General features: G+C 34.7%; 1 protein-coding gene across 1 annotated transcript in view; it reads left to right on the top strand.

Moving 5' to 3' along the window:
* The first annotated feature begins 12,085 nt into the window (after positions 1-12,085).
* The window catches only part of LOC106477433 (G1/S-specific cyclin-D2-like), a 30,847-nt gene continuing 20,240 nt past the window's right edge, over positions 12,086-22,692 (top strand). The window contains exons 1-2 of the mRNA XM_022381462.1: positions 12,086-12,700; positions 16,294-16,509. Of these exons, the coding sequence (XP_022237170.1) occupies positions 12,509-12,700; positions 16,294-16,509 (408 nt within the window). The 5' untranslated portion in view covers positions 12,086-12,508. The remainder of the gene's footprint in view (positions 12,701-16,293; positions 16,510-22,692) is intronic.

Raw genomic sequence — 22,692 nt, 5'->3', positions numbered from 1 at the left:
TTTAAATGTTTTGATATCAATTGCCAAATAAAGAAGCTTGAAGTATTAGTAGCAAGTGGATTTCCCTCCGATGGATCAGCGGTAAATTTATGGATTTACAACGCTAAAATCCGAGGTTCGATTCCCCGCGGTGGGCAGAGTGCATAGAGCTCATTTTGTAACTTTGCATTGAGAAAACAACAAGATAGCATTCGCTAATTGTATCTATGTTGTTTATGTGTATAGAAAAAGACTATAACAGTGGCACAGCGGTATGTCTGCGGACTTAAAACGATAGAAACCAAGTTTCGGTACCCGTGGTGGGCAGAGCACAGATAGCCCATTGTGTTGCTTTGTGCTTAATTCCAAACAAAAAACAAAATACACATAGCAAGATTATTTCCAACGAAAAACCAATTTTTTTTACTTATTGTTAATTAGTATTGATATATACTATTCAAATGGTAACTTACGAGACTCGTGGGCTAAAAGACCAGATTAAAAAACCTCTAAGATTCAAACTTAGCCATCCCTAATTTATAACTACAGACCATAGATGAGGACAACCAAGCAGTTATACCCGCCGCCTAATATGTGGCTTTTCTAAACCGGACGGTGGGATTGACTGTGAAAGTTATAACGCCTCTAGAGCTGAAAGTTCAAAGGTGTTTAGTGGCATGTCGTGGTTTGAACCTTGGACCTCTGATCTGTGACCCAGCACTCTAACCATTAGTACCAAGCCAGTCAGATTTATTTTTAAACATAAGATTACTGCTATATATACAAACAACTTTTTGCTTAGCTTTCCACTTCCTGTTTTATTCATCTTGCAACAAACATAATAACGTTACTTATACAAGCTCACTCTTTGGTGTTGCAAATCAGCTAGTACAAATACGTGTTTATTGTGTATATTCTACGATCGTTTATATTGTAAAATAATCACACTGGCCATAAGATATAGCGGTAATGATGAAGATTGTTCTGTCATGTTGCGATGTAAATAGGTAACTGTGAAGAGGTAATGCATGCCATGATCAACACCATTTAACAAATCTTGTTGGAATGTCAGTGAAAAAATGTTTTTTTTTATTACAAAACTTCAAATTACCCCTTAGGGCACCAAAATTGGAAATGCATGTCGGGAACGTTTATTTCACTTGTACAATTCAAAGTTGCTTCAAAACATTCGCATGTTTTTTCAGCGTACTTTTTAAAAATGATCCAGTCAATTCTAATCGACCCTCCCCTCCCCCACCCCACAGTGGCACAGCGGTATGTCTGCGGAGTTACAACGCTAAAAACCGGGGTTCGATATCCGTGGTGGGCAGAGCACAGACAGCCCATTGTGAAGCTTTGTGTTTAACTTCAAATAATTCTAATCTTTAGATGTTTTAATATTGTACTGAATTATGTTGTTAAGAATATTTCTAGTTAGTTTTCTATAGACGACTGTCTCCGTCAATTTATAAGTATTTTTTTAGTTCTGATCTATACAGCAAATTTGATTTTGAACAGAATTAAAGTAAGTAGTAATGCAATGATATATCACATAGATTTTCCCTGCATAATAATTATAATAATAATAATAACCGCAATTACTGCTTCGTGTACCATGCATACATTTCATAATTTCTCAGAATCGAGACGCAAAGTTCTTGCGAATGTGTACTAGTGTTACATAAAACGTGCTACAAGTGTAATACATATATAGATTTTCAAAGCATGTTGTCAACATGTCTCTAGTCATTAATTCTCACAGTATTGCTTGCCTGTTTGTATCTTTTTGGAATTTCGCGCAAAGCTTCTCGAGGGCTATTCGACCCTAATTTTTAAGTATGAGACTAGAGAGAATGCAGCTAGTCAACACCGCCCACAGCCAACTCTTGGGCTGCTCTTTTACCAACGAAAAGTAGAATTAATCGTCTCGAACTTGTAACCCGCAGGTTACGAGTCGAGCATTCTAACCACCAGGTCATGTCAGGCTACAGGATATAGTACGGTGCAGTATTATGTTGGTAACCTTTTGACCTGTAGTCTGTCTCGCTGAACTAGACATCCCTGAAACTTATACGATATTGTATTGTACTAAAGTATCTTGAGACTCACTTAAACTAAGAATCAGAGAATGGTATAGCATTATTAAGATTTTGATAAATAAAGGACAGAATGTTTCACTGAGTTAGTTATGTGTTGTATACTTGAAAACGTAGAGTTGACTCAGCGAAACTTCGTGTTCTTTTTTATGTGTGAAAATTTTGTGAATATTATGAAACTTCTTATTTCTCGTATGTGATAATGCTCATCTACCATGGTCTGCAACATAAGTAGAGAAAAGTGTCCAAATAGTACTATGATCACCTCTTAAAAAACGTGAAGTGTTCCCTTGTTTGAATTGAGTGCATTCAGTGTGACTACATGTGAAGGAGCTCTCACCACCCGTGAGAGCTCTGCAGTGTGCTTTACACTGATGTAGACACTTACGAAAGGCTTAAATATGCAAATCATACAACACCAGCAACAACTCTCGTCGTCGTTTTTCTCGATGCAACGCCAGTCAGTGCCTTAATTTTGTCATTTGTTTGTGAATTTTAGGAAATGATGAGAGTTACTTTACTTCTCTCAAAGCGTTGGCAGAGTATGGGTCTGGATATAACCAAGTAGATAGAAAATTATAAATGATTGTGGTGAGGGTGGTTTAGTATATGCTCCATTGAATGTTTTAGATATGGAACCTATTTGCGAAGTATCTGCAAGTTTATATGTCCAAGGATATCAAGATATTTTAAATGGATAAGTTCCAGGAATAGAACGTTTTCTTCTTAGCAGGCAAAGGCGTTATTCCAGAAGGAAAATACTGTTTATGGTTCGCGCCTGGTTTCTATGTCTTGAACGGATTCGTCCAGAATCTAGGTCTTAACCATCTGCAGGAGTTATTGCAATGGTTAGTTCAGCCTTCTAGTCATTGTCATGGCTTAACTTTTGAAAGAACAATGGAAGCAAACTACACCAAACACACTTGGGATCAAGCTGAGTGCTTGGTCCTTAGAAAAGCAAAAGCTATTCAAGCCAAGGTTAGTGTTAAATCGTATTAGTACACTGACCACAAGATCTCCACCCTCTATGTCTACTAGTCAAGATGCTTTTAGTAGGGCAGTATACATGTAGGCCAGATAGAGTTATTATATATAGGTGTGTACAAGTATAAAACGCATGCCATGAACATTTGATCTACATCTTATAGTAATATGGAGATGTGTAATTTGTGCCTGAAGGCTGTTTTTCTTTTTCTTTTTTCGAATTTCCATTAAACATTTATTTATTTGTATACATATTCAATGGTTTATGATGTGATATTACATTTTATGCATCATTATTAATAAACATTCTTAACTTTTTCAATTAATTTGAATCTATAGAAAATACTACAATTTTTATTGTCCCAGAATTATTGAAATTTACAATAATTACGCTTATGGTTGAATGCAGTTTGTGAACCAAATAACCATCTGTGTGAACTAATGAATTCTCCACTACTTCAAAGAGTTATGAGGACATAAAACACGATACGGTGTTCGATGAAAAAAAAAAATCAATCGAAAGGGTTTGACCTCCTGAGTCCAAAACTTTAATTAGATTTCAAATTGGTCAAGAGATTACGGAGAAATTAATACTAATGACTCTAATTTATCCCATCTTCAGAGTTTGTTATTTTGTTTTCTAAGTTTATTGCACTTTTATGTATCTCAGATTAAGAGAGCAAAGCGTAGCTAGTGTTAATTTACCGAACTGTGAATCCGGGGGTTCATGGTTCGTGTCTAGTTGCCACAAAAAATTAATAATAATACGCGCTTCGCACTTCAGAGCAATGGAGGTGTTATAAGAGACAGCGTAAAATACCCTTATTTGATTAGAGTAGCCTAAGAGTTGGCAGTGGTTGCTGTTGGCTCTCTGCTTTCCCTTTAGTCTATAAGTTCAGAACTAGGACTGGCTAACAGAGATAGCTTTTTTGCTCGAATATTCGAAACAACAAACCAAATTAAGAACTGATGATACAGTTATATAATACACCCTTGCGTGAATCTTTGATACTTATCAGAAGTATTCTGAATAAAAGCAGAAAGAACATGTACTAATAACATGATTCCACTATCAAATTTGATAAGGGTGCTTAAGGTATAGAGATTATCAATTGATAGCGTAAAACTATGTATTTTGAATCATTTTAAGTTTGCATTTCCAAAATTACACAAAAATTACGTTCACCTCTCTCTAAGGAAAACTTGGGGAAAAAGAAGCAGCAGCACTGATTTTTATTCAAGAGGTTATTAACTCCATGTATAAGCCATTAGTCAGTCTGTCATTGTAAGGAAGACCTTTTTAGAATCTGTTTTGAAAAGTATAATTCTTGTAATCTTAATAATGCCACCGTGTGGAAACATTGAAAATATTCAATGAGCACAACCGTGAGAACCTTCTTATAAGGGCCGGGCGTGGCCTAGTGGTTAACGTTTTGTACTTCGAATCAGCGGGTCCAGGGTTCGAGAAGTGATGGTGCTGAACAAGTTCTGCACTTTCAGTGGGCGCGTTATAAAAAGCCACCAAAGCCTTTGTTGTGGCGGGTGTTGTTGGTTGACTATCTGTCTTCTGGACAGGGATAACTATACCCGAACCTTAATGTCTTCTTATGTGGTCGTTTAGTCCATGTGCCTATAAAGGTGCTGTTCAGGTTGGAAACTACAAATCTTATTTACTAAATCATCCGATCCACAAATTGCTGATTTCTCACGTTATTTGTCTGTAGCTATGAACATAGACAAACTAGAAGATGCCCTTTGAAACAATTCAAAGGTAATCTTTCCGAAAATAGCGATGAATAAATATAAAATGTGTAGTCAATCCAAGCTCTCAGATCAGAGCGTATATGCAATATGATTGACTAGTGGACAGTTTACAGCCGTATTTTGTCATTCCATGTGTTATTTCAATGAGAAATATTGCGTTGCGTTTGGTTTTAAGCAAAAAAGACTGACTACAGTGCATTGTTGGCAAAAAATTTGGGTTTAAGTGTAATGAATGCATCCCTCAGAACAGAGCGCTCAGGTAGACGCGGGTTTTTTTCCTCGTTGGATGCTACTGTTCCTTATCATTTTACTGAGCGCAAGATAAGACCGCTGCTAAAGTGATCGCTTTTGACAGTTGTAATTTCTATATGAAGTGTCAAAGGGGAGGTATTCAATTTAATTGAAACCAAATTATTCGACACGGTACTATAAAACCATGCATGTATATAATATCGATAAGAAATTTTAATAATTGCAAAAAAAGAAATACTTTTCCTGTAATGTACTCTTGAAATGAAGCATTTTGACATATGTTTTTTTTTTGCAAGATTAATTAACCATTCAGGAGGTAAAGAGCGTGACCGACTGACATACATTTGACTAGTATATATATAGATTCTTCAACTTCTCGTCCTTGTTTTTACATTCAATTTTATGCCATTGAAAAACATGTGGAGTTTGGTTTTAAAAATCAAAACATCCTTTACCGCGCATAAATAATGACGATTTACAAAAAAACCTCCTGAAGTAGTTGTACTTACTTGTTGAAACAAAACATTATTACGAATGTCGAATGTAGTTCGCGAATGTCGAACTTAGATATTAAACAACTACATGACGTCATTTTTACATTCATATTGAAAGCTTCTGTTTAATCTGAATTTGAAATATAATAAAGTACAAACAAATGCATCACATTCAAGCAAACAACAACAACAACAAAATTAATGGTTTAGAAAGTAGAATCTAATTGCAACATTATCTTACAAAGTTAAAGATACCAGTTTAATAACTTCACTTTCTGTTTATTTGTAGTTAAGCACAAAGCTACATAATGGACTGTCTGTGCTCTGCCCACCACGGGTATCGAAACCCAGTTTCTAGCGTTGTAAGCCCGCAGACATGCCGCTGTGCTATTGGGAGGGGCGTTTCTGTGTACGTTCTTGATCTACATATTTACGTGCACTACTGTTATGCCAGACGAACAGGGCGTATTTAGTGTTTAGCTGGCCGGTCTGTGGATCCGAAGGTTAATGGTTTGCGTCCCGTTACCACATAAAAATCACAAACATAGTTTCGCTATAAGATTGACGGTCAAATCTCATATTCGATTAGAGTAGCCCAAGAGTTTGCTTTTAGCAACCCTGTCTCTAGTCTGTCAGTTTAAAATTAAGGACATCTAACGCATATAACTAGCTTTATGCGAATATCCGAAATAACCAAACGAGCCGTTTCTCTTACCCTCTTATAACACAAGCTTTGCCACTATTAGTTAGATCTTTGACGTACAAGAGTCAGTATTTCTGCGTCTATCATGTGATGCATCAAAGTTTTAAATGAAAAAGAAAATCACGTTTTTGAAAAGACTCTATTTCATCAAGACTTGTACAAGGATAATAGTTTGTGTATTTGTAGAAGTTTACGCAGAGCTACAAGAGGGCTATCTGCGCTAGCCGTCCCTAATTTTGAAGTGACAGACTAGATGGAAGGCAGCTAGTTAACACCAGCCACCGCCAACTCTTTGGCTACGCTTTTTACAAACGAATAGTGGGATTGACTTTTGCATTATAATTCTCCCACGGCCGAAAGGGCAATTCGAACCCGCGATCTGTAGATTGCGAGTCAAGTGCCTTAACCACCAGGCCATGTCAGGCCACATACTAATTTCGACACGTTTACAAAGTTTTAATTGTTTGCGAGTCTAGCACATGATATAGACTTTAAGTCGATAGGTTATGTGTTAATGTGTGAAATGTTTCTATCTGTGTTTGAATGGAGTTATCACTTATGTGGAAACTGAGAAAAATTAAAGTAATAAAATATAACTTAGATAGAGCCGTTATGAAGTGCACTATAAGTAATATTGGGCCTCAGATATAAAAACAAGACAAACAACAGAATCAAGTAGCTTATTGTAACATCGTCTTGTCGCTTTGCAGATACGAAAAATATGCATTCGAAAATCGCACAACTGAAGTTTGGATTACACTCACGTTCCTGCCTCTAAAGTTAGAATACGTTATTTTTGCCAGTGACTTGTAGATATATATTTATAAGTATATCAGGCTCAGCAACATTATTATCCAAAACGTTTGTGCGCATGACCGTTATTTGTTGAAGGAAGTTACATACTCGTGTGTGACGCTTGCTATGGAACAAAGGCTGCTAGTGTAGCGCCACAAAGCATATTGCATAACCTGACATTATATTGAGCTGAAAACAACATCCCCAGATTGCGGTACTAATTTGCAGGTTGAGGGCAATATTTCTAGATGTTTAACGGATGGGTTAGTTGTTATAAACGTTTAACGAAATTATTTAAGTCTACAAAATCGTTAACATAGATTGTTAGGTTGATAAGGTTTTTTTTTTTCAGTTAACTTGTTTTGAGATTAGTATATGTGTAATTTTTATTTAATCCTTGTAGTGGAGGACATTATCATAAAAGGGCTAAATTCTGCACGAGTCACATGACATCAGTAACATGTCCTATATGATTATGTACATATCATAACGTCTAGGACAATCTTTGTTTGTCAAAGATATCACCAGGAATAGATTCGTTAGGCGGAAAACGAAGTCTAATTAACAAGTTTAATCGTCAGAAGTTTCACATTCTATCAACAGCGATCTAAGTAATAACTTCAGTTCCTTTCAGCTCTTCTTGTTTCCAAATACACATTTAAAAAAAAAAATTCTTCATTCTTGTTTAATTTTCTTATTTCTTCCCATCTGATCTCTATATTAAAACGTATATAGTGTTTGTTGTTATATATACATACTACATATGTATATTCTGTGAAATTTAGATCACCGATGACGGAATGTGTAAATTCCGAAACGTCTGAAGAGTAACCACGTTGTTTTGTTTTATCGAAACGTCTGAAGGTTAACCATGTTGTTTTGTTTTACCGAAACGTCTGAAGATTAACCATGTTGTTTTGTTTTACCGAAACGCTTAAAGATCAACCACGTTGTTTTGTTTTATCGAAACGTCTGGAGATTAATCATGTTGTTTTGTTTTATCGTGGTGATCCTATTTTTATGACTTTAAAAGTTATAAGTATTTAGCTTAAAATGCTTGAAACGACAGACGTATTAATCGCTGACACTTAGCTAGTAACATGTATTCTGATAGTTCTTGTTTATTAATTTTAGGATATGTTCTTTTTTGTTGAAAAAGTAAGAAAGCTAACAAGTAACATTAAACTTGTGTGCATATAAATAATGGACAGCTGGTTTATTACTCCGTTTGACATCACCACTTCTATACAGATCACGCTGCTGTGTTAGATTAGTGTGTAAATTTCATATTTAAACTTAACTGCCTGTGTTATTCATATCAAGAAATATATTGTTGCCATTACGACTGGAAAGTCGAAAACATTGTTGATATCAAAGGTACTAAACTCAAGATTTAGTGCAAACTAATCACTAAGTTTTAGTCTTTTTTTATCAGCTCCTATACTGTAAATTGTCAACTTTCATGTATATCATCATTTCAAATTAATTTTGACCGCATTGTCTTTACTAAAGCATATTACAACAAGATAATTAAAAATTGTTAATCGTTAAAAATCGTCAAAAGTGCATAAATAAGTTGAATCAAAATGCAAAGATTATATTTTCAAGCCTTCAGCTAGGGATTCTAAAAAAAGTAAACAAACTGGACTGGAAATAATGTCTACATTATTTTATCAAGCTACAAGTTCCTAATTTGACTCCATGTCTACAGTAATTATCAATTTTTGTGGAGTCAGAACAGGGATTTGTAGCTTGAGAAAGTAACGTAGACACTATTTCCAGCCTGGTTTATTTACTCTTTTAAGAGTCTTAGAGTCAGTCCCTAGTTGCAGGCTTGAAAATATAATCTATGCATTTTGATTCAACTTGTTTATGGACATTTTTGATGATCCCCATTCCCCCTTTTAAATTAACAATTTTAATTATCTTGTTTCTCAAGTTTTTCGTATGTCCATTTATGGAGAAAACATTTTAAGCTATATAAGTGTATATACATCCATTTGAATGTTACATGTTTTTCAATAGTTCACCGATGCATTGGCTTTTTTCCACCCAACCATTATTTACTGAGCCAAGTGGGTTTGTGCCTGAAGTTTCGTGTGAGCACGCGTTTAACAAACGTCGATTACAAATTAAGCCGCTCACAACAATATCGCATGTATTACGTATTTATAGCCACGTTAATCAACTTTTTAAATAGGTCATGGACATTCGTAGCGTTTCACATAGTATAGCTGTCTGGGTTTTGGTGCAAAATACCCTGCTGATGTTGCTGTAGACTTGTGAAACAAAAATATGAATAATAATAATAAAATAATACTAAAATACGCACTCACAATTTCAGCAAAGTACGGAAATCAGTAGAATAAGTCACCACTCACAAGAGTAGAGAAATCTACTATGGTAATCATCTACTTTTAGAAAACTCAGTGAAATAAACACAGAAAACCATGTAGAAACAAAGTACAAAAGCAAACTCGAGAAATGATGAATCCTGAACGTGTCAGTTTCCAATTAATGCGCTATAAGTTGCATAAATTATTTTTCCAATTAATGCGCATTAGTAAAACACTGGATTTTTTTCAATATTCGTAGCAGGTTTTTTTTTTTTTCTTTTGTAGCGGTTTGTAAAACTATAATCAACAATAATAAGGCTGGAGACGGTGTTATAAATATGCACATTCTTTACTCTAATAAAACAAAGCATTTCGATTTGTATAAAATAGAGCATTTCCGACTAGTATAACGGTGCTTAAGTGGATTATACATTTCTGCGATGCTTGAAAGGTTTCGAAGAACTTGAAAATTTTAGAGAGTAGAAATCTCGACTTTCAAGAAACAACTTTAAAATAGCCCTTCGTAAGGGTTTGTTTAATAGCTGTGCATAGATATTGGCGCAGTATAACTAGCCGTTTTTGCTATAAATCTCTCCTATTTGTTCAAGAATCAACATAAAAATAGTCCTATGACCTGCGCAGGAGTTTTTTAGTACGTTTGTCTATGCTTTAATAAAATATTTACAGGCGTTTTTTTCTCGTCTTATGAAACAAGAATAATATGAATAATAATGATATGAAAATAGATGGATGAATTTTGTTTAACAATCGGAAAATCAACTTTTATTTTGTTGTTATTATCAATACTTTAGCGGCCTTAGCCATTGAGATAGAAGGTCTTGAGTGTTGTTTCAAGAACAAGTTTGTTTTTTAAAATGTTTTTTTGCTCGTATATTCTATTATAATTTTTGTGAAATTCCTGGGCGATCCCTATTATGAACCACTATAGTGGTTCATGATTCAGCTGGAATGCGTTCTGAAATTACTCACAAATCCACTTTGAATGAAAACAAATAATTGATAAACATAAAAACAAGTTTAGAGAAACTAATTTTTTTGTGAAAAATATTATAAACAAATTACCTTCTTGTAATACATATTTCGTTTATCACATGGCTAACTAATGTTTTCTATTTCCCATTTTCATGTAAAGATATTTTACAACCACGTATGAATTGAATTACTTATTCACGATTGAATAGCATTTTGTACCGAATCGTGGACATAGCTGCCCTAGTGATGATTGTTTTGCAAGGGTTAAAACAAAACTACTTATATCTCTATAGAATAGCGCTAAATGTAAATAATTTATATTTATAAAAATGTTATTAAGTTTTACTCTAGCTGTATAAATTTTGTAGAGTATGAGGCTTAAGTTTATTGACAAGTAGGCCTAATCCTTTCTCTTATTACAAAGCCTCCTCCCCCAGGCCACCGCGCGCCGCACTTAGGGGTTATGAATGCGTTATAGGAGTGAAAGTCAAATCTCACTATTCGAACTGTTAAAAGTAGACAAAAAGAAGTTTATCGTAGGTACATCTTGCGTAACTTTGCGCGAAATCGAACGAAGTCCCCCGTGGCTCAGTGTAAGCTTGGAGGCAAAAAATTGGGGTTCAATAATGCACAGTGGGTACAGCGTAGATAACCCATTGTGTAGCTTTGCACTTAACAACAAAGAAACAAACTTACTACACAAATTAACATTTCACATTATCCCACCAAAGTTATCAAACCATTTCAGTTGTCTCTCAGATTTTTTCTCAGAATAATATTTTTAGTATATTATGTTTCAATAGTATTTAGATGTAAAGCTAGATCTGTGGATGATTTATTTTCCAAATGAACAAAACAGTGACCTGTTTGTTATGTTTGCTACAGCAAGTGCACGAGCTAAGTTAATACTCTATCCTCGGGGTTCATGTAACTACTTGCTTTATTTGGCAAACAGGTTCACCAAATTGCCTTGATCATCAGAGTGTGGACTGTGGAGTTCACCAGTCTTTCTTCAGGCTGATAACCGATTAGTTATTACTGGTTCTTCTTATGGTTCTAATTTCGAAAAGTGCGGAACTATCATGTGATAAGGAAAATCCTTTAACCGTAAAGATGGCGAACTATTACAAAACACTTCTTTGATGAACCCGTTTGTTCAGTAAATCTGTATTTATGTTCCAGTTTAAATTGTCTACTGGTTATTTTTCTCCTAGCGATATTAACATTTCCATTTCGTTAGACTTCCTTAACGTACTGAGATATTGACACATTTGTCAATAAACGTTTATAAAGCAGTAAAACTGGAGACTTAAATTCTTACAATGTTTGATATATATATATTTTGTTGCTTTAAACGTTTATTTAGTGTAGTTGCCCAAGAACGAGAGAGTGTCGTTACCATGTATTTCCCGATCCAGAAATACAGTACATTAGCACCGGTAGTGATTCTTTTTTTTTTTTTGTACCAATACTATAACTTCTAAAGTTTTAGAGAAACGAGATCTTAGGCTAATGCCTGCGGGATAACTTCTGCATCACGTGCTATGCACTAGTACAGTAAGCGTTTCGTTATTGGACACTTGTTAATAAATAGTGATAGACAAACCACCGGGCAAATAAAGGAGTAGTGGGCGGGCTCAGTTACTGCGCAGGCGTAAGATATATTTGTTGGAATCAGCTGGTAGAGTTACTGTAGTCTCACCAATGAGGTAGAGGGATACGGTATATCGATGAAGTAAGACGTTAGGCTCCGTTTTGTTATAATTTGCTGCAGTGGTTCGAAGGTCATAACCCAAGATCACATTTTTAAAACTTGATTCAATTGCAGAAGCAGAACTTCTCACGCGAACTTAAGTTAATACAGAATAGGCTTAGTATTAGCTAGCATTTGTACTATTCCCCATGAAAAAGGATTGCTAGTTGTAGTCTAGTGTTAAGCTTACCGCAACAGCGCAATTTATAACAAGTGGTACATCAGTAGTATAGATCACAGTACCTGTTGTGACGTTCTTGTGAGTGTTGAGGACTCGAGAAGATGAAGCAAGTGAACGTGGCAGTTCAAGGTTGACATTGTGCAACAGAATTACGAGATTTCCTACAAAACGAAAAGAAATGGATCTTATGTGTTGTGAAGGAAAGATCGAAACAAAAGCCTATCAAGATCCAGTTTTGTGTTCGGACAAGACACTACAAAATGCACTTCGGTTAGAAGATAGATACACCGTTACTTCGTCCTATTTCGGTTGCTTCCAAAAGGAACTCAAGCTCTACATGAGAAAGATAGTTACAACTTGGATGTGGGAGGTAATGTTACCAACTTGATTTAAGTATGTCCTGAAAAGTCTCGCTCATCCTTGACGTTCTGCTACTTTTCAGCGCTAACTAATATTATTATTGATACTAATAGTAAATTAGTAATAATAGTTAGTGATATAGTAAGAGATTTGCAAGGTGTTCAAAAGTTATTGTCATAGGTAGAGTGTTTACGTTTACAGAATATGCAAATATGTAAGAAAAACAATGTTAATTTTCTCATTGTTACAATAGTAAGTGACTTACGGGACACCCTCAATTTTTTTGTTTCATTCCGAACGTGAGGGTTTGCCTTTTCATGGCAGTTTTAATTGTAATGTCGGATAAAAAAAATTAAAATTTTTAAAAATATCTAATGTTAAATATTCGGGATTAGTGGAATGTAGAGCACTAAGCAAATGTTTATAGACTGTATAAACCAAAAAGAAGTTAACAATTTCATAAATATCCAATGCTAAACATTCGGGATTAGTGGAATGTTGAGCACTAAGCATAGGTTTATAGACTGTATAAACCAAAAAGAAGTTAACATTTTCAAAAATATCCATTGCTAAACATTCGGGATTTGTGGAATGTAGAGCACTAAGCATATGTTTATAGACTGTATAAACTACAAAAAAAAACCACCATACTTTACAAGAGTTGAACATATGCTAATAAGGTTAGTATAAAACAGTTTGCGGACACTTTAAACAAATAAGAGGTTGATATGCGCATAGGCAAGGGGAGTGAGCCCCCCTCCTCTTTCCCTCAATCATATATTATAAATAATGTATTCAAATACAACTTATTGGAAAAAAAATAATGTTTGACTGCTCCAAGATTAGCACCCCCATCCTACACTCCTGGTTGGTTGAGCCAATAAGTTGTTATTACTAGAAATGGGACATTTCTTCCCAGCCATATACTGGAACTGAAAAAAGGCAGTTTTATAGTGGATTGACTAAAAATACGATTGAAATATATATATATATATATATAATTGTATACATTAACAAAAATAATTCTACATTTTTAATTGTATTTGTAAATGAGGTAACTAAGTCGAGATCCAATTGCTATCCATTTTGCAAAATTGTAAATTTTTTTTATCAATTTTCAGTTGCATTTGTGAAAGATGGAACTCAGTTAAGGATATTATAATAATTAACCGTACACATACGTATATACTTCCACCAACTTTGTACTGAAATGGATTATCCTGATTATCGTAATAAAATTATATTTTACCTCCACAAGGTTGCACGTTTAGTTTTGTTTTCTAATTTGTCATGGTAATTGGTATTTTGTAAGCCGGATAGTTTGAATAGTTTAAAACGAGTTTACCATTATAAACTCGTAGGTTAACCTATTAATTCATTTGGTAAAAATGCTTTGTTTTGGACCTCGTTGAAGTTGGAATGGAATTCTGGCAGGAGGAAGCGTCTAGTTACGGGTATGACCAACGATAAAATAATAATCTCATACTTATTATCCTGTTTGTTTTTCGTGTGTGTGTTTTTTTAATTTAATGTAATGCATATCAAATGTTTTGGATGCTCTAAAGGATTACTACGTTTGTAAAATAAGATGTGAAATTTTAGGAAAAGATAAAAATTTAATTACAAATTCACAATCTAAGAAGAAGAGAATAAGCTGAATTTTGGTAATTAAAAGCCGAATTTAGATCAATAATTCTAAAGTTGTTTCGAGTACGAACTTATAATTAATCTTTAGCCCTAATTATTATGGTAAAGTTATGAATTTCGACATTATGCTCACTAAATGTGTGGCGAACCACACTTGACGATAACCCGGTCTTGTTGACGTGATGTTTTGTTCTTGTGGATAGCCAGCCAACTAGTGGTAGACTCCAGTACTATTGTTTAGCAAAGACACGAAAAGTCTTCGTGAGCATAAATACTGTTGGTAATTACATTCTTAAGTAATAACAACTAGTTGACACACCCGTTCAACGTACGGAGAAGACATAGCGGCCCCGGAGGCTGACATGGGGGGGGGGGGTCGAAATTGCAACATACACCTATTGCGACCAAACATGGCGCAGATCACTCACAGGGCCTTCAGAATTATCCACTCGAAGTTTGGTGACAATCGGCTCAGCGGTTCGCCAATTATAAGCGTGCGCGCACAACACACACACACACACGTAAACGACGTTTGTGAAAGAGTAGTGTTAGATAATAATAAACTTTACTCCACGATCAGGTGTTAAGAAGGATCTAGATGAAACATATATGAATATTCTCAGAGTATAGTTTAGAGTCATCAAAAGTTGCGAACAGTTTTCAAAATTCGAAATATTTATCTAAGATTAGTTACAACTTCCTCAAAATTTGAAAAAATAACAAAACTATTGAGGTGACGATGATGAATCGAAAGCAAGTGAAAAGACAACCAGTCCTATTTAGTAAAATGTTCATTTTAATGACTAAAATGATTTTTTGTATAACTAGCTACTTCTAAATTACACTAAAGGTAAGTGAAAAGACAACCAGTCCTATTTAGTAAAATGTTCATTTTAATGACTAAAATGATTTTTTTGTATAACTAGCTACTTCTAAATTACACTAAAGGCGGAAGACTTTCGAAAAAAGTCGTCCTTTACACTTGTGTTTCTACAACAGGCAGTAGCCGTCCATTCAACTAACTGTCATCATGAATACTCTGCCTAAACAATATATCAAAGAAAAACTTTAGATCTGTAAAACTATCAACAGTTTTTATCCATAGACCAAGACAGGAGTTGTGCTGTGTAGCGAAACAATTACGCCTGGTTTTTCTGGAAAAGTAAACTACTAAACATGAGGGGTGGCAACCATGTTTGAACATGTACGGATTATGTTATCAACAAAGTTCATTCGGGTTTAAAGCTTTTGTAACCCTTACGAGTTTTTCGTGTAATGAAGTGTAATTACAATTCTCTGTTCTGTAAGCTGGTTAATATCGACCTTTACGGCCTTAAAAACAAATATCACAAAACTCTTTAATGTTAAAATTTTATATTAACCAAATTATAGCATGGTTTGCAAACGTATGGATGATTCAAATTTTTTTATTTTGTATAGCCCAATGGACTATGTGACTTAAGCCCGAATTTTAGTATTATAGGCACTTACACCTAACACCGAGTTTCCGGATTACATAAGCAAGGAATGACTTGTTTTACGAAGTTTATTTTTTAAAGACGCAATTTAATGCAGTTAAATTATTGTACTTATTGCTTTTTATGGAAGTACAATTGAAGTAGGTAAATAATATAACTGTCATTAACCTATTTATTAATTTAGCTTGCGTTGTACAATTATACCCGTTGAACAAATCATCACGTCAGTTACTTGCTGTGCACAAACGTAGCAATAAACCCGATATCTTAAAGATAGTAATATCGAGTTTATTTATATTAAGTAAAAAGAAACAAGTTTTGTCAAATTGATTTAAAAGGTTAAACATGAACGTAAGTTATACTGTTGACTGATAAATATTGTATATAGCTATACTGTTGACTTTGTTACGAATATCTAATAACTATTGTATTACATTACAGTTTTACTTATCTTTTTTTCCCTTTATTTTGTTTTAAGGTTTGCGAAGATGAGCAGTGCCAAAAAGACGTTTTCCCCCTAGCAATTAACTGTTTGGACAGGTTTCTTTGTGTTGTACAAATCCGAAAGAGTCAACTTCAACTTGTTGGAGCTGTGTGTTTGTTTTTGGCGTCTAAGGTGCGGCAAACACGGCCCATCTTATCAGAAAAACTTTGTGCTTACACGGACAATTCGGTCACATTGGATGAACTTCTGGTTAGTGTTTACTTTGGTGTGAACTCGTTTCTCTAGGAGAAGTGTTGTGAAATAAAACGCGTGAGTGAGGTGCGTGTGGTATGCATGGCTTGTTTGCTGTATTATAAAACAGTGACTACACGCTACGAGTGAAAACTAACATATTTAATATTACCATATAACAGTAGTGATTAGTAATTATTCCTGTCTTAAATTTTACATTATAAATGAAGATGAGTCCGTCCCGCGTTTTTTTTGTCGCATTTTTTTTACTGTGATTTACCAGCTTTTGAACCTTTGTATTTTTTTTCTTTCTTGAGTAGTATTAACTAGTGTTTTAGTGTAGTAGCAATAAATAACTAATAATTTCAGACAACATAAAATTAGTAAGTAGAATAAGAGGGAACATCGAAATATTTAAGTTGCTAAATGTAAATGAGGAAATTATGGCAGTCTGCATCCTGTCTAGATGCATCTTTAAAATAATATGTACGTATATAATTTTTTTCAGATCTAATTACTTCGGTGTTTCCGATTTTCACAGCTAGTCGTTTAGGAAACAAAAGAATATGATAATTGAACGCCAACAACCGTGTGACAAGTGATAACATAAATAAATATACACACATAACTAGGTGAACAATCGCCACGTGCTTTTATTGCCAAGGTTCGCTTCTCGCATCATTGTCATTTCTCTGCATGAAAGAGAATTGGTTTTGGTTAATGAGATAAGGGTGAGTGAGTGCCTTTAAATGTGCTGCCACCAACGACCTTTAACATTAAAATTTCGCTGTGAGAAAGGCCACGGACTCGATGGATGTGTAAAGTGTTGATTAACCACTTCCTCTGTGTTAAGCCAACTCGCTACATTGTGGCCACAAGCAAAGTATTTATTCAAAGATCGTTATTTATAAATACCGTTATAAATTTTGTGGTCAGTGGTTGAGTTTCTTCACCAGTAAAAAAAAAAAATGATAAAAACAACGACATGTATATAGCTATTAAACAACGTGAAATATAAAGTAAAACACACCACCCTAAGATTAACACAGATAGCTTTAATAAGAGTTTATTAAAATCATTGTGAGTTTTTAATTACAGAATCAATAAAGTGCTAACGGAACATAGAAACAAATGTATGACTGTCAGAATTACATAGCAAATTTTTTTAACGTCTTTGCTGTGAAGATTGCCCATGACGTACTATGTTAAAACGTTAAAATTAAAACATACAATCAGTTAATTTACTAATATTAAACAAATTTCTGCATGGGCTGGAATATTAGCGTTATCATAACTACAATCATGTAGTCGTGACACTGTCGCCTACGAAAATGCGTTGATGTTTTTCATAGCTGTGGTGACTTTTATTACATCACGTAAAGCGTGTGATAAATACAGATTTGAAAGTAATGGCTAAAGAATCTGGTTTGCTAATTTTTATTCGATTGAACAAAAGTAGCTCGAACAGTATCGTAAGTATCGAGGCTAGAAAACAAACAACTTTCGTGGGCTTTTATGTTATTTGTTAAGTAGACAGACGTTCAAGGTCAATGTTTTTAGTCACTGAAATCCGAAGGTGTAAGAGTACACGAGTCAAGATCATACGTCATGTAACAACTCTACAAATATTGCACTGTGAAGCAGGCACGTGTCTAATTTATGCGCTGACGTTACCACAGACTAACAGGCTCCTCTTGTTCCGTCCAGCGATTTTTCACTTAAACCTCTGCATCAGATGTAATGGAAATTACAACCTCTGTATCAGTTGTGTTGATATATCAATACCTCTATATGAGCCATGTTCGACTAACCCTCTGTATCAGTTGTGTTTTATATATCAGTACCTTTATATGAGCCATGTTCGACTAACCCTCTGTATCAGTTGTGTTTATATATCAGTACCTTTATATGAGCCATGTTCAACTAACCCTCTGTATCAGTTGTGTTTATATATCAGTACCTTTATATGAGCCATGTTCGACTAACCTTTGTGTCAGTTGTGTTTATATATCAATACCTCTATATGAGCCATGTTCGACTAACCCTCTGTATCAGTTGTGTTTATATATCAGTACCTTTATATGAGCCATGTTCGACTAACCTTTGTGTCAGTTGTGTTTATATATCAATACCTCTATATGAGCCATGTTCGACTAACCCTCTGTATCAGTTGTGTTTATATATCAGTACCTTTATATGAGCCATGTTCGACTAACCTTTGTGTCAGTTGTGTTTATATATCAGTACCTCTATATCAGACATGTTCGACGTTGAAGTTCCTGTTTCAGACATTTTGTATAATATAACGTATGTGTCAACGTTTCTGACATTGTCTTCATTCATTGATATTTTAAACTCTTTGTCATAAGTGTGTTCGTCAGGAACTGAATCAAGTACAGAGTTTAATTTTCTTGCGATATTACTATACTGCGGGTGATGCCGGTTCGTTTGTGAAATACAAAGTTATAGCTTAAAACTACGAGCTAAAACACTGTAATTTTGTAGCAAAAATTGAGCATTATAAGTTAATTAATTTGCCAGAACCAAATCGGAATATTTTTTTTTTTTACTGATGTTGGTAGAGGTTGTGCAGGTTAATCTTCTTAGTCAGCAGCAAAACACAAAAACAAACAGTTATGCAATTTTTCCTTGTATGTTCCATATCGTTTCGGAATTACCTGACTTAAGAGCGTTTGATATTTCTAACCAAAAGCAAATATTTCTTTTTTTGGGTGGCGAAAAACTAGCCGTTAAAAATATGCTTCGATAAACTCGCGGACGAAAACTAATTTGAAATATAAAATAATAGTTTGGGAACTGGCAGTGGTGAGGCTTGAGTTCATTTTAAGTTTAAATAAGTGAATTTAATACATGTATAAATTTGTATTTAATCCACATAGAGAACTAAAATACCAATTTATCTCCTGCACTCTGTATAGCCTTATTGTATAAGGCACAACGTAGGTCTACTTGTCGTTGCATGTTTATTCCGAGAAAAAATTGTATATTCTTTCCTTTATGATAAACATATTATTTTCCATTCATAATTTACCCATACCAGAAGAAACGAGGGTACCGTAATGACCACTGACATTTTACATCAAAATTATGTAAGAATTAGGCTTATAATCTGTAATAATTGAATGTCATTTTCGAAACGTCAGTAGCAAAATAGGATTTACGCCACGTTAAAATCATTTTAAATAACGAGCTTTCAATCCTATTACAGTCAGGGTCAACTCGTCAAATTACAGGATGGTCTTTTGACAAATGATTTAGGCTGTGTTTTCGTAACGAGATAAATGTTGATTATGGACTCCAACAGCTTTGGAAGCACTGATTCCTGTGAACAACAGCCAATGGATGACAATGTTTCAGGTATCAAGACTGGTTACGGAAGTTACCCGAAACGTCGTCGCAAACCGAATTTCTAGTCCAGAGGATTCAGTGTTTCCAAGGCTGTTGGAGACTATAATTAACATTTCTCTAAGTATAAAGCTACACAAAGGGTTATCTGAGCTGTGCCCACTGCAGTGATCAAATCCCGAATTTTACTAATATAACTCCTCAAGCTTACAGTTGAACCACCGGAAGGCATCCATGGCTTACAGTAGCACAAGAAATAAAAAATTGGTAAATCGCATTATAAACGTATTCATTCAGTGAAAAATGCAATAGAAAAGATAACTAAATGTTTATACAGGAGTGTACTATGCTTTTCTTCTTCTTTTTGCGGAACTTTGTCAAAAAGACGACCCCAAGTGAGAATTATTTCAAGCGTATAATCATTTCATTCCGTATCGTGATACACTAACTGGCTTAAGTTTTTTTTTTTTTAAGGGACACAAACCAGAAACGACCATTAATTATTCTGTAGTGATCACTATCATATGCCTCTAGATATATAACTATCAAATTAAAAGAAATAACTCGATAAGATAAAATAAAGTGGATGGGAGTAACTGTACTTGCCGAACTTTGGAAAAGCCAACTTTCATTGTCAATAATTATGATATAAACTGTAAAAGTACGTCAGAGTTGCTTTTTTTATCGCTTCGTTTCGTTGTTATTACTTTTATAAGTGAATGTTAGATTTTTGCTTTTTCTCCTTGTCGGTAGGTGCTTTGTTTTTCTTAGTAAGTATGTGCTGTGTTTTGTTATTATTAACTATGTGCTATGCTTTTTTATCCTTTCTTTTAATGTTACCCTTCATAACTAGGTGCTACTTTTTTTTCTTCTTACCAGTAGATGTTCTGATATTCTGTTTTAGTACGGTTTATGGTATTCTTTTTTCGGTGTTATTTTCATTACCATTGGATGCTGTGTTATTTTTTTTTATAAGTAGGAGCAGGGTTTCATCCTATCATTTAGTATGTGGTTTTATTTTCTTATTATCACTAGGTGCTAGGATGTTAATTTTGAGTGAGTACTGTTTAGTGAAAAGAAACTGATTCCCTGTCAGTATAGGCCTCACTCATCTAATAGCTCAATGTTTCCTGTGGCATTCTCTATCAAGTTATGCTTCATTCATCAGTTAGGTTCTGCTGTACTGTAATACTATTTATCAGCATGCGTTTCACACAGCCAATAGATACGTATTTTATGTGATATTTTGTATTAATACTTGCTTCACATTTTTAACAGAACATAATATGTTTGAAGAATTAATCGTAAGCAAGTTGATGTATCTTGTTTTTAACACTTGAATGTTGCTCTAGTCGTCCTTGTTTACAGAAGCTTTTGTTGATTGAGATCTTATTTTGGCAAGCTTGACAACCCTATCTTTAGAATTATGTATTAACGGTGGTACTCACACAATCCAACCATGGTTTTCAATGTGGTCTGTGTTTGCGTAAGTATATCACAAAAAAGATGCTTTGTCAGTCGATGCATTAAGAATTAAGTCATGTGAATCAATCATCATGTATTCACAGTCGATCAGTTTGTTTTGTGAGTTGTGCAATGTAATAAGGTTTACGTCTTACGTTGATGTGTGTGTGTGTGTGTGTGTTCACTTTCTCAAATCAAATAGATTCGTAGAAAAAATTGTTCGTAATGAAGACTGAAAGTTTTATCTAATATAAAAATCATATTAGGAATTACTAACGAATTTTGTTTGGATATGCTCAGTATCATAACTTGACACCACTTTCGTGGCTGTAGGAATGAAATAAAGATTTAAAATTGTTTAATATACATTTCCCCATTTTCTCTACCGTTATTAGGAGGTAATTCTCTAAAGTCTGTATCGGGTCTTTTTTTTTAAGTCACTTTTAAACGCTTTTAAAATATATATCGTCAAAACATTACACGTTTACAATTGTATTGTGAGCCATTTGTTTTTTAAATACTAATAAATATTCTTTATCTGGATTCCCATACAAAAATTTGTAGAATCCATATATGTTCACTTATTTACGCGAAATAGACTTATTTGTTTGTATTGAATTTCGCGCAAAACTACACGAGGGCTATCTGCACTAGCCGTCCCTAATTTAGCAGTGTTAGACTCGAGGGAAGGCAGCTAGTCATCACCACCCACCGCCAACTCTTGGGCTACTCTTTTACCAACGAATAGTGGGATTGGTCGTCACATTTTAACTCTCCCACGGCTGAAAGGGCGAGCATGTTTGGTGAGACGGGGATTCGAACCCGCGACCCGCAGATTGCGACTCGAACACCCTAACCACCTGGCCATGCCGGGCCAAAATAGAAAGTGTAATGTTGTCTGGTGGGTCGCGTTTCATTTCCGAGAGTATAACAGCAGAAAACTGCGCAAGGTACTTAACTCTGCTTCTGTTATTACAACATTGTAAGTTGCTAGAAGTGATGTAATGGTGTGGGAAACATTCTCGTGGCTGGGATTTGGGGCGAATAACATCCAGATTGGCCGCTTGGAGTCCACCATTTACATCCGTAAGGGCAAGAGTTTTTCCAAGACAATACAATTCACCATTCACCACGCTGGTATTGCATAGAATTACTTCGAAGAGAATGACAAAACAGTCATCGGATCTCAACCTGATTCAACATCGTTTGGACCAACTGGAACGTCTGCATTTGCCATCGCATTCCTCTGCCATAATCTGTAAAACAATTGCAGACTGTATGTACTCCTTTACTCCTTGAGAATGAGGTACAGTCGAGCAAAATGTGTTCCGGTACTTTAGGACATTATATCAAACCAAGTCCAGTCTGTTA

The sequence above is a fragment of the Limulus polyphemus genome, unplaced genomic scaffold, assembly GCF_000517525.1.
Source record: "Limulus polyphemus unplaced genomic scaffold, Limulus_polyphemus-2.1.2 Scaffold165, whole genome shotgun sequence".
NCBI lineage: Eukaryota > Metazoa > Arthropoda > Merostomata > Xiphosura > Limulidae > Limulus > Limulus polyphemus.
Note: the sequence above shows the minus strand (reverse complement) of the source record. Positions and strands in the feature narration are given on the sequence as shown.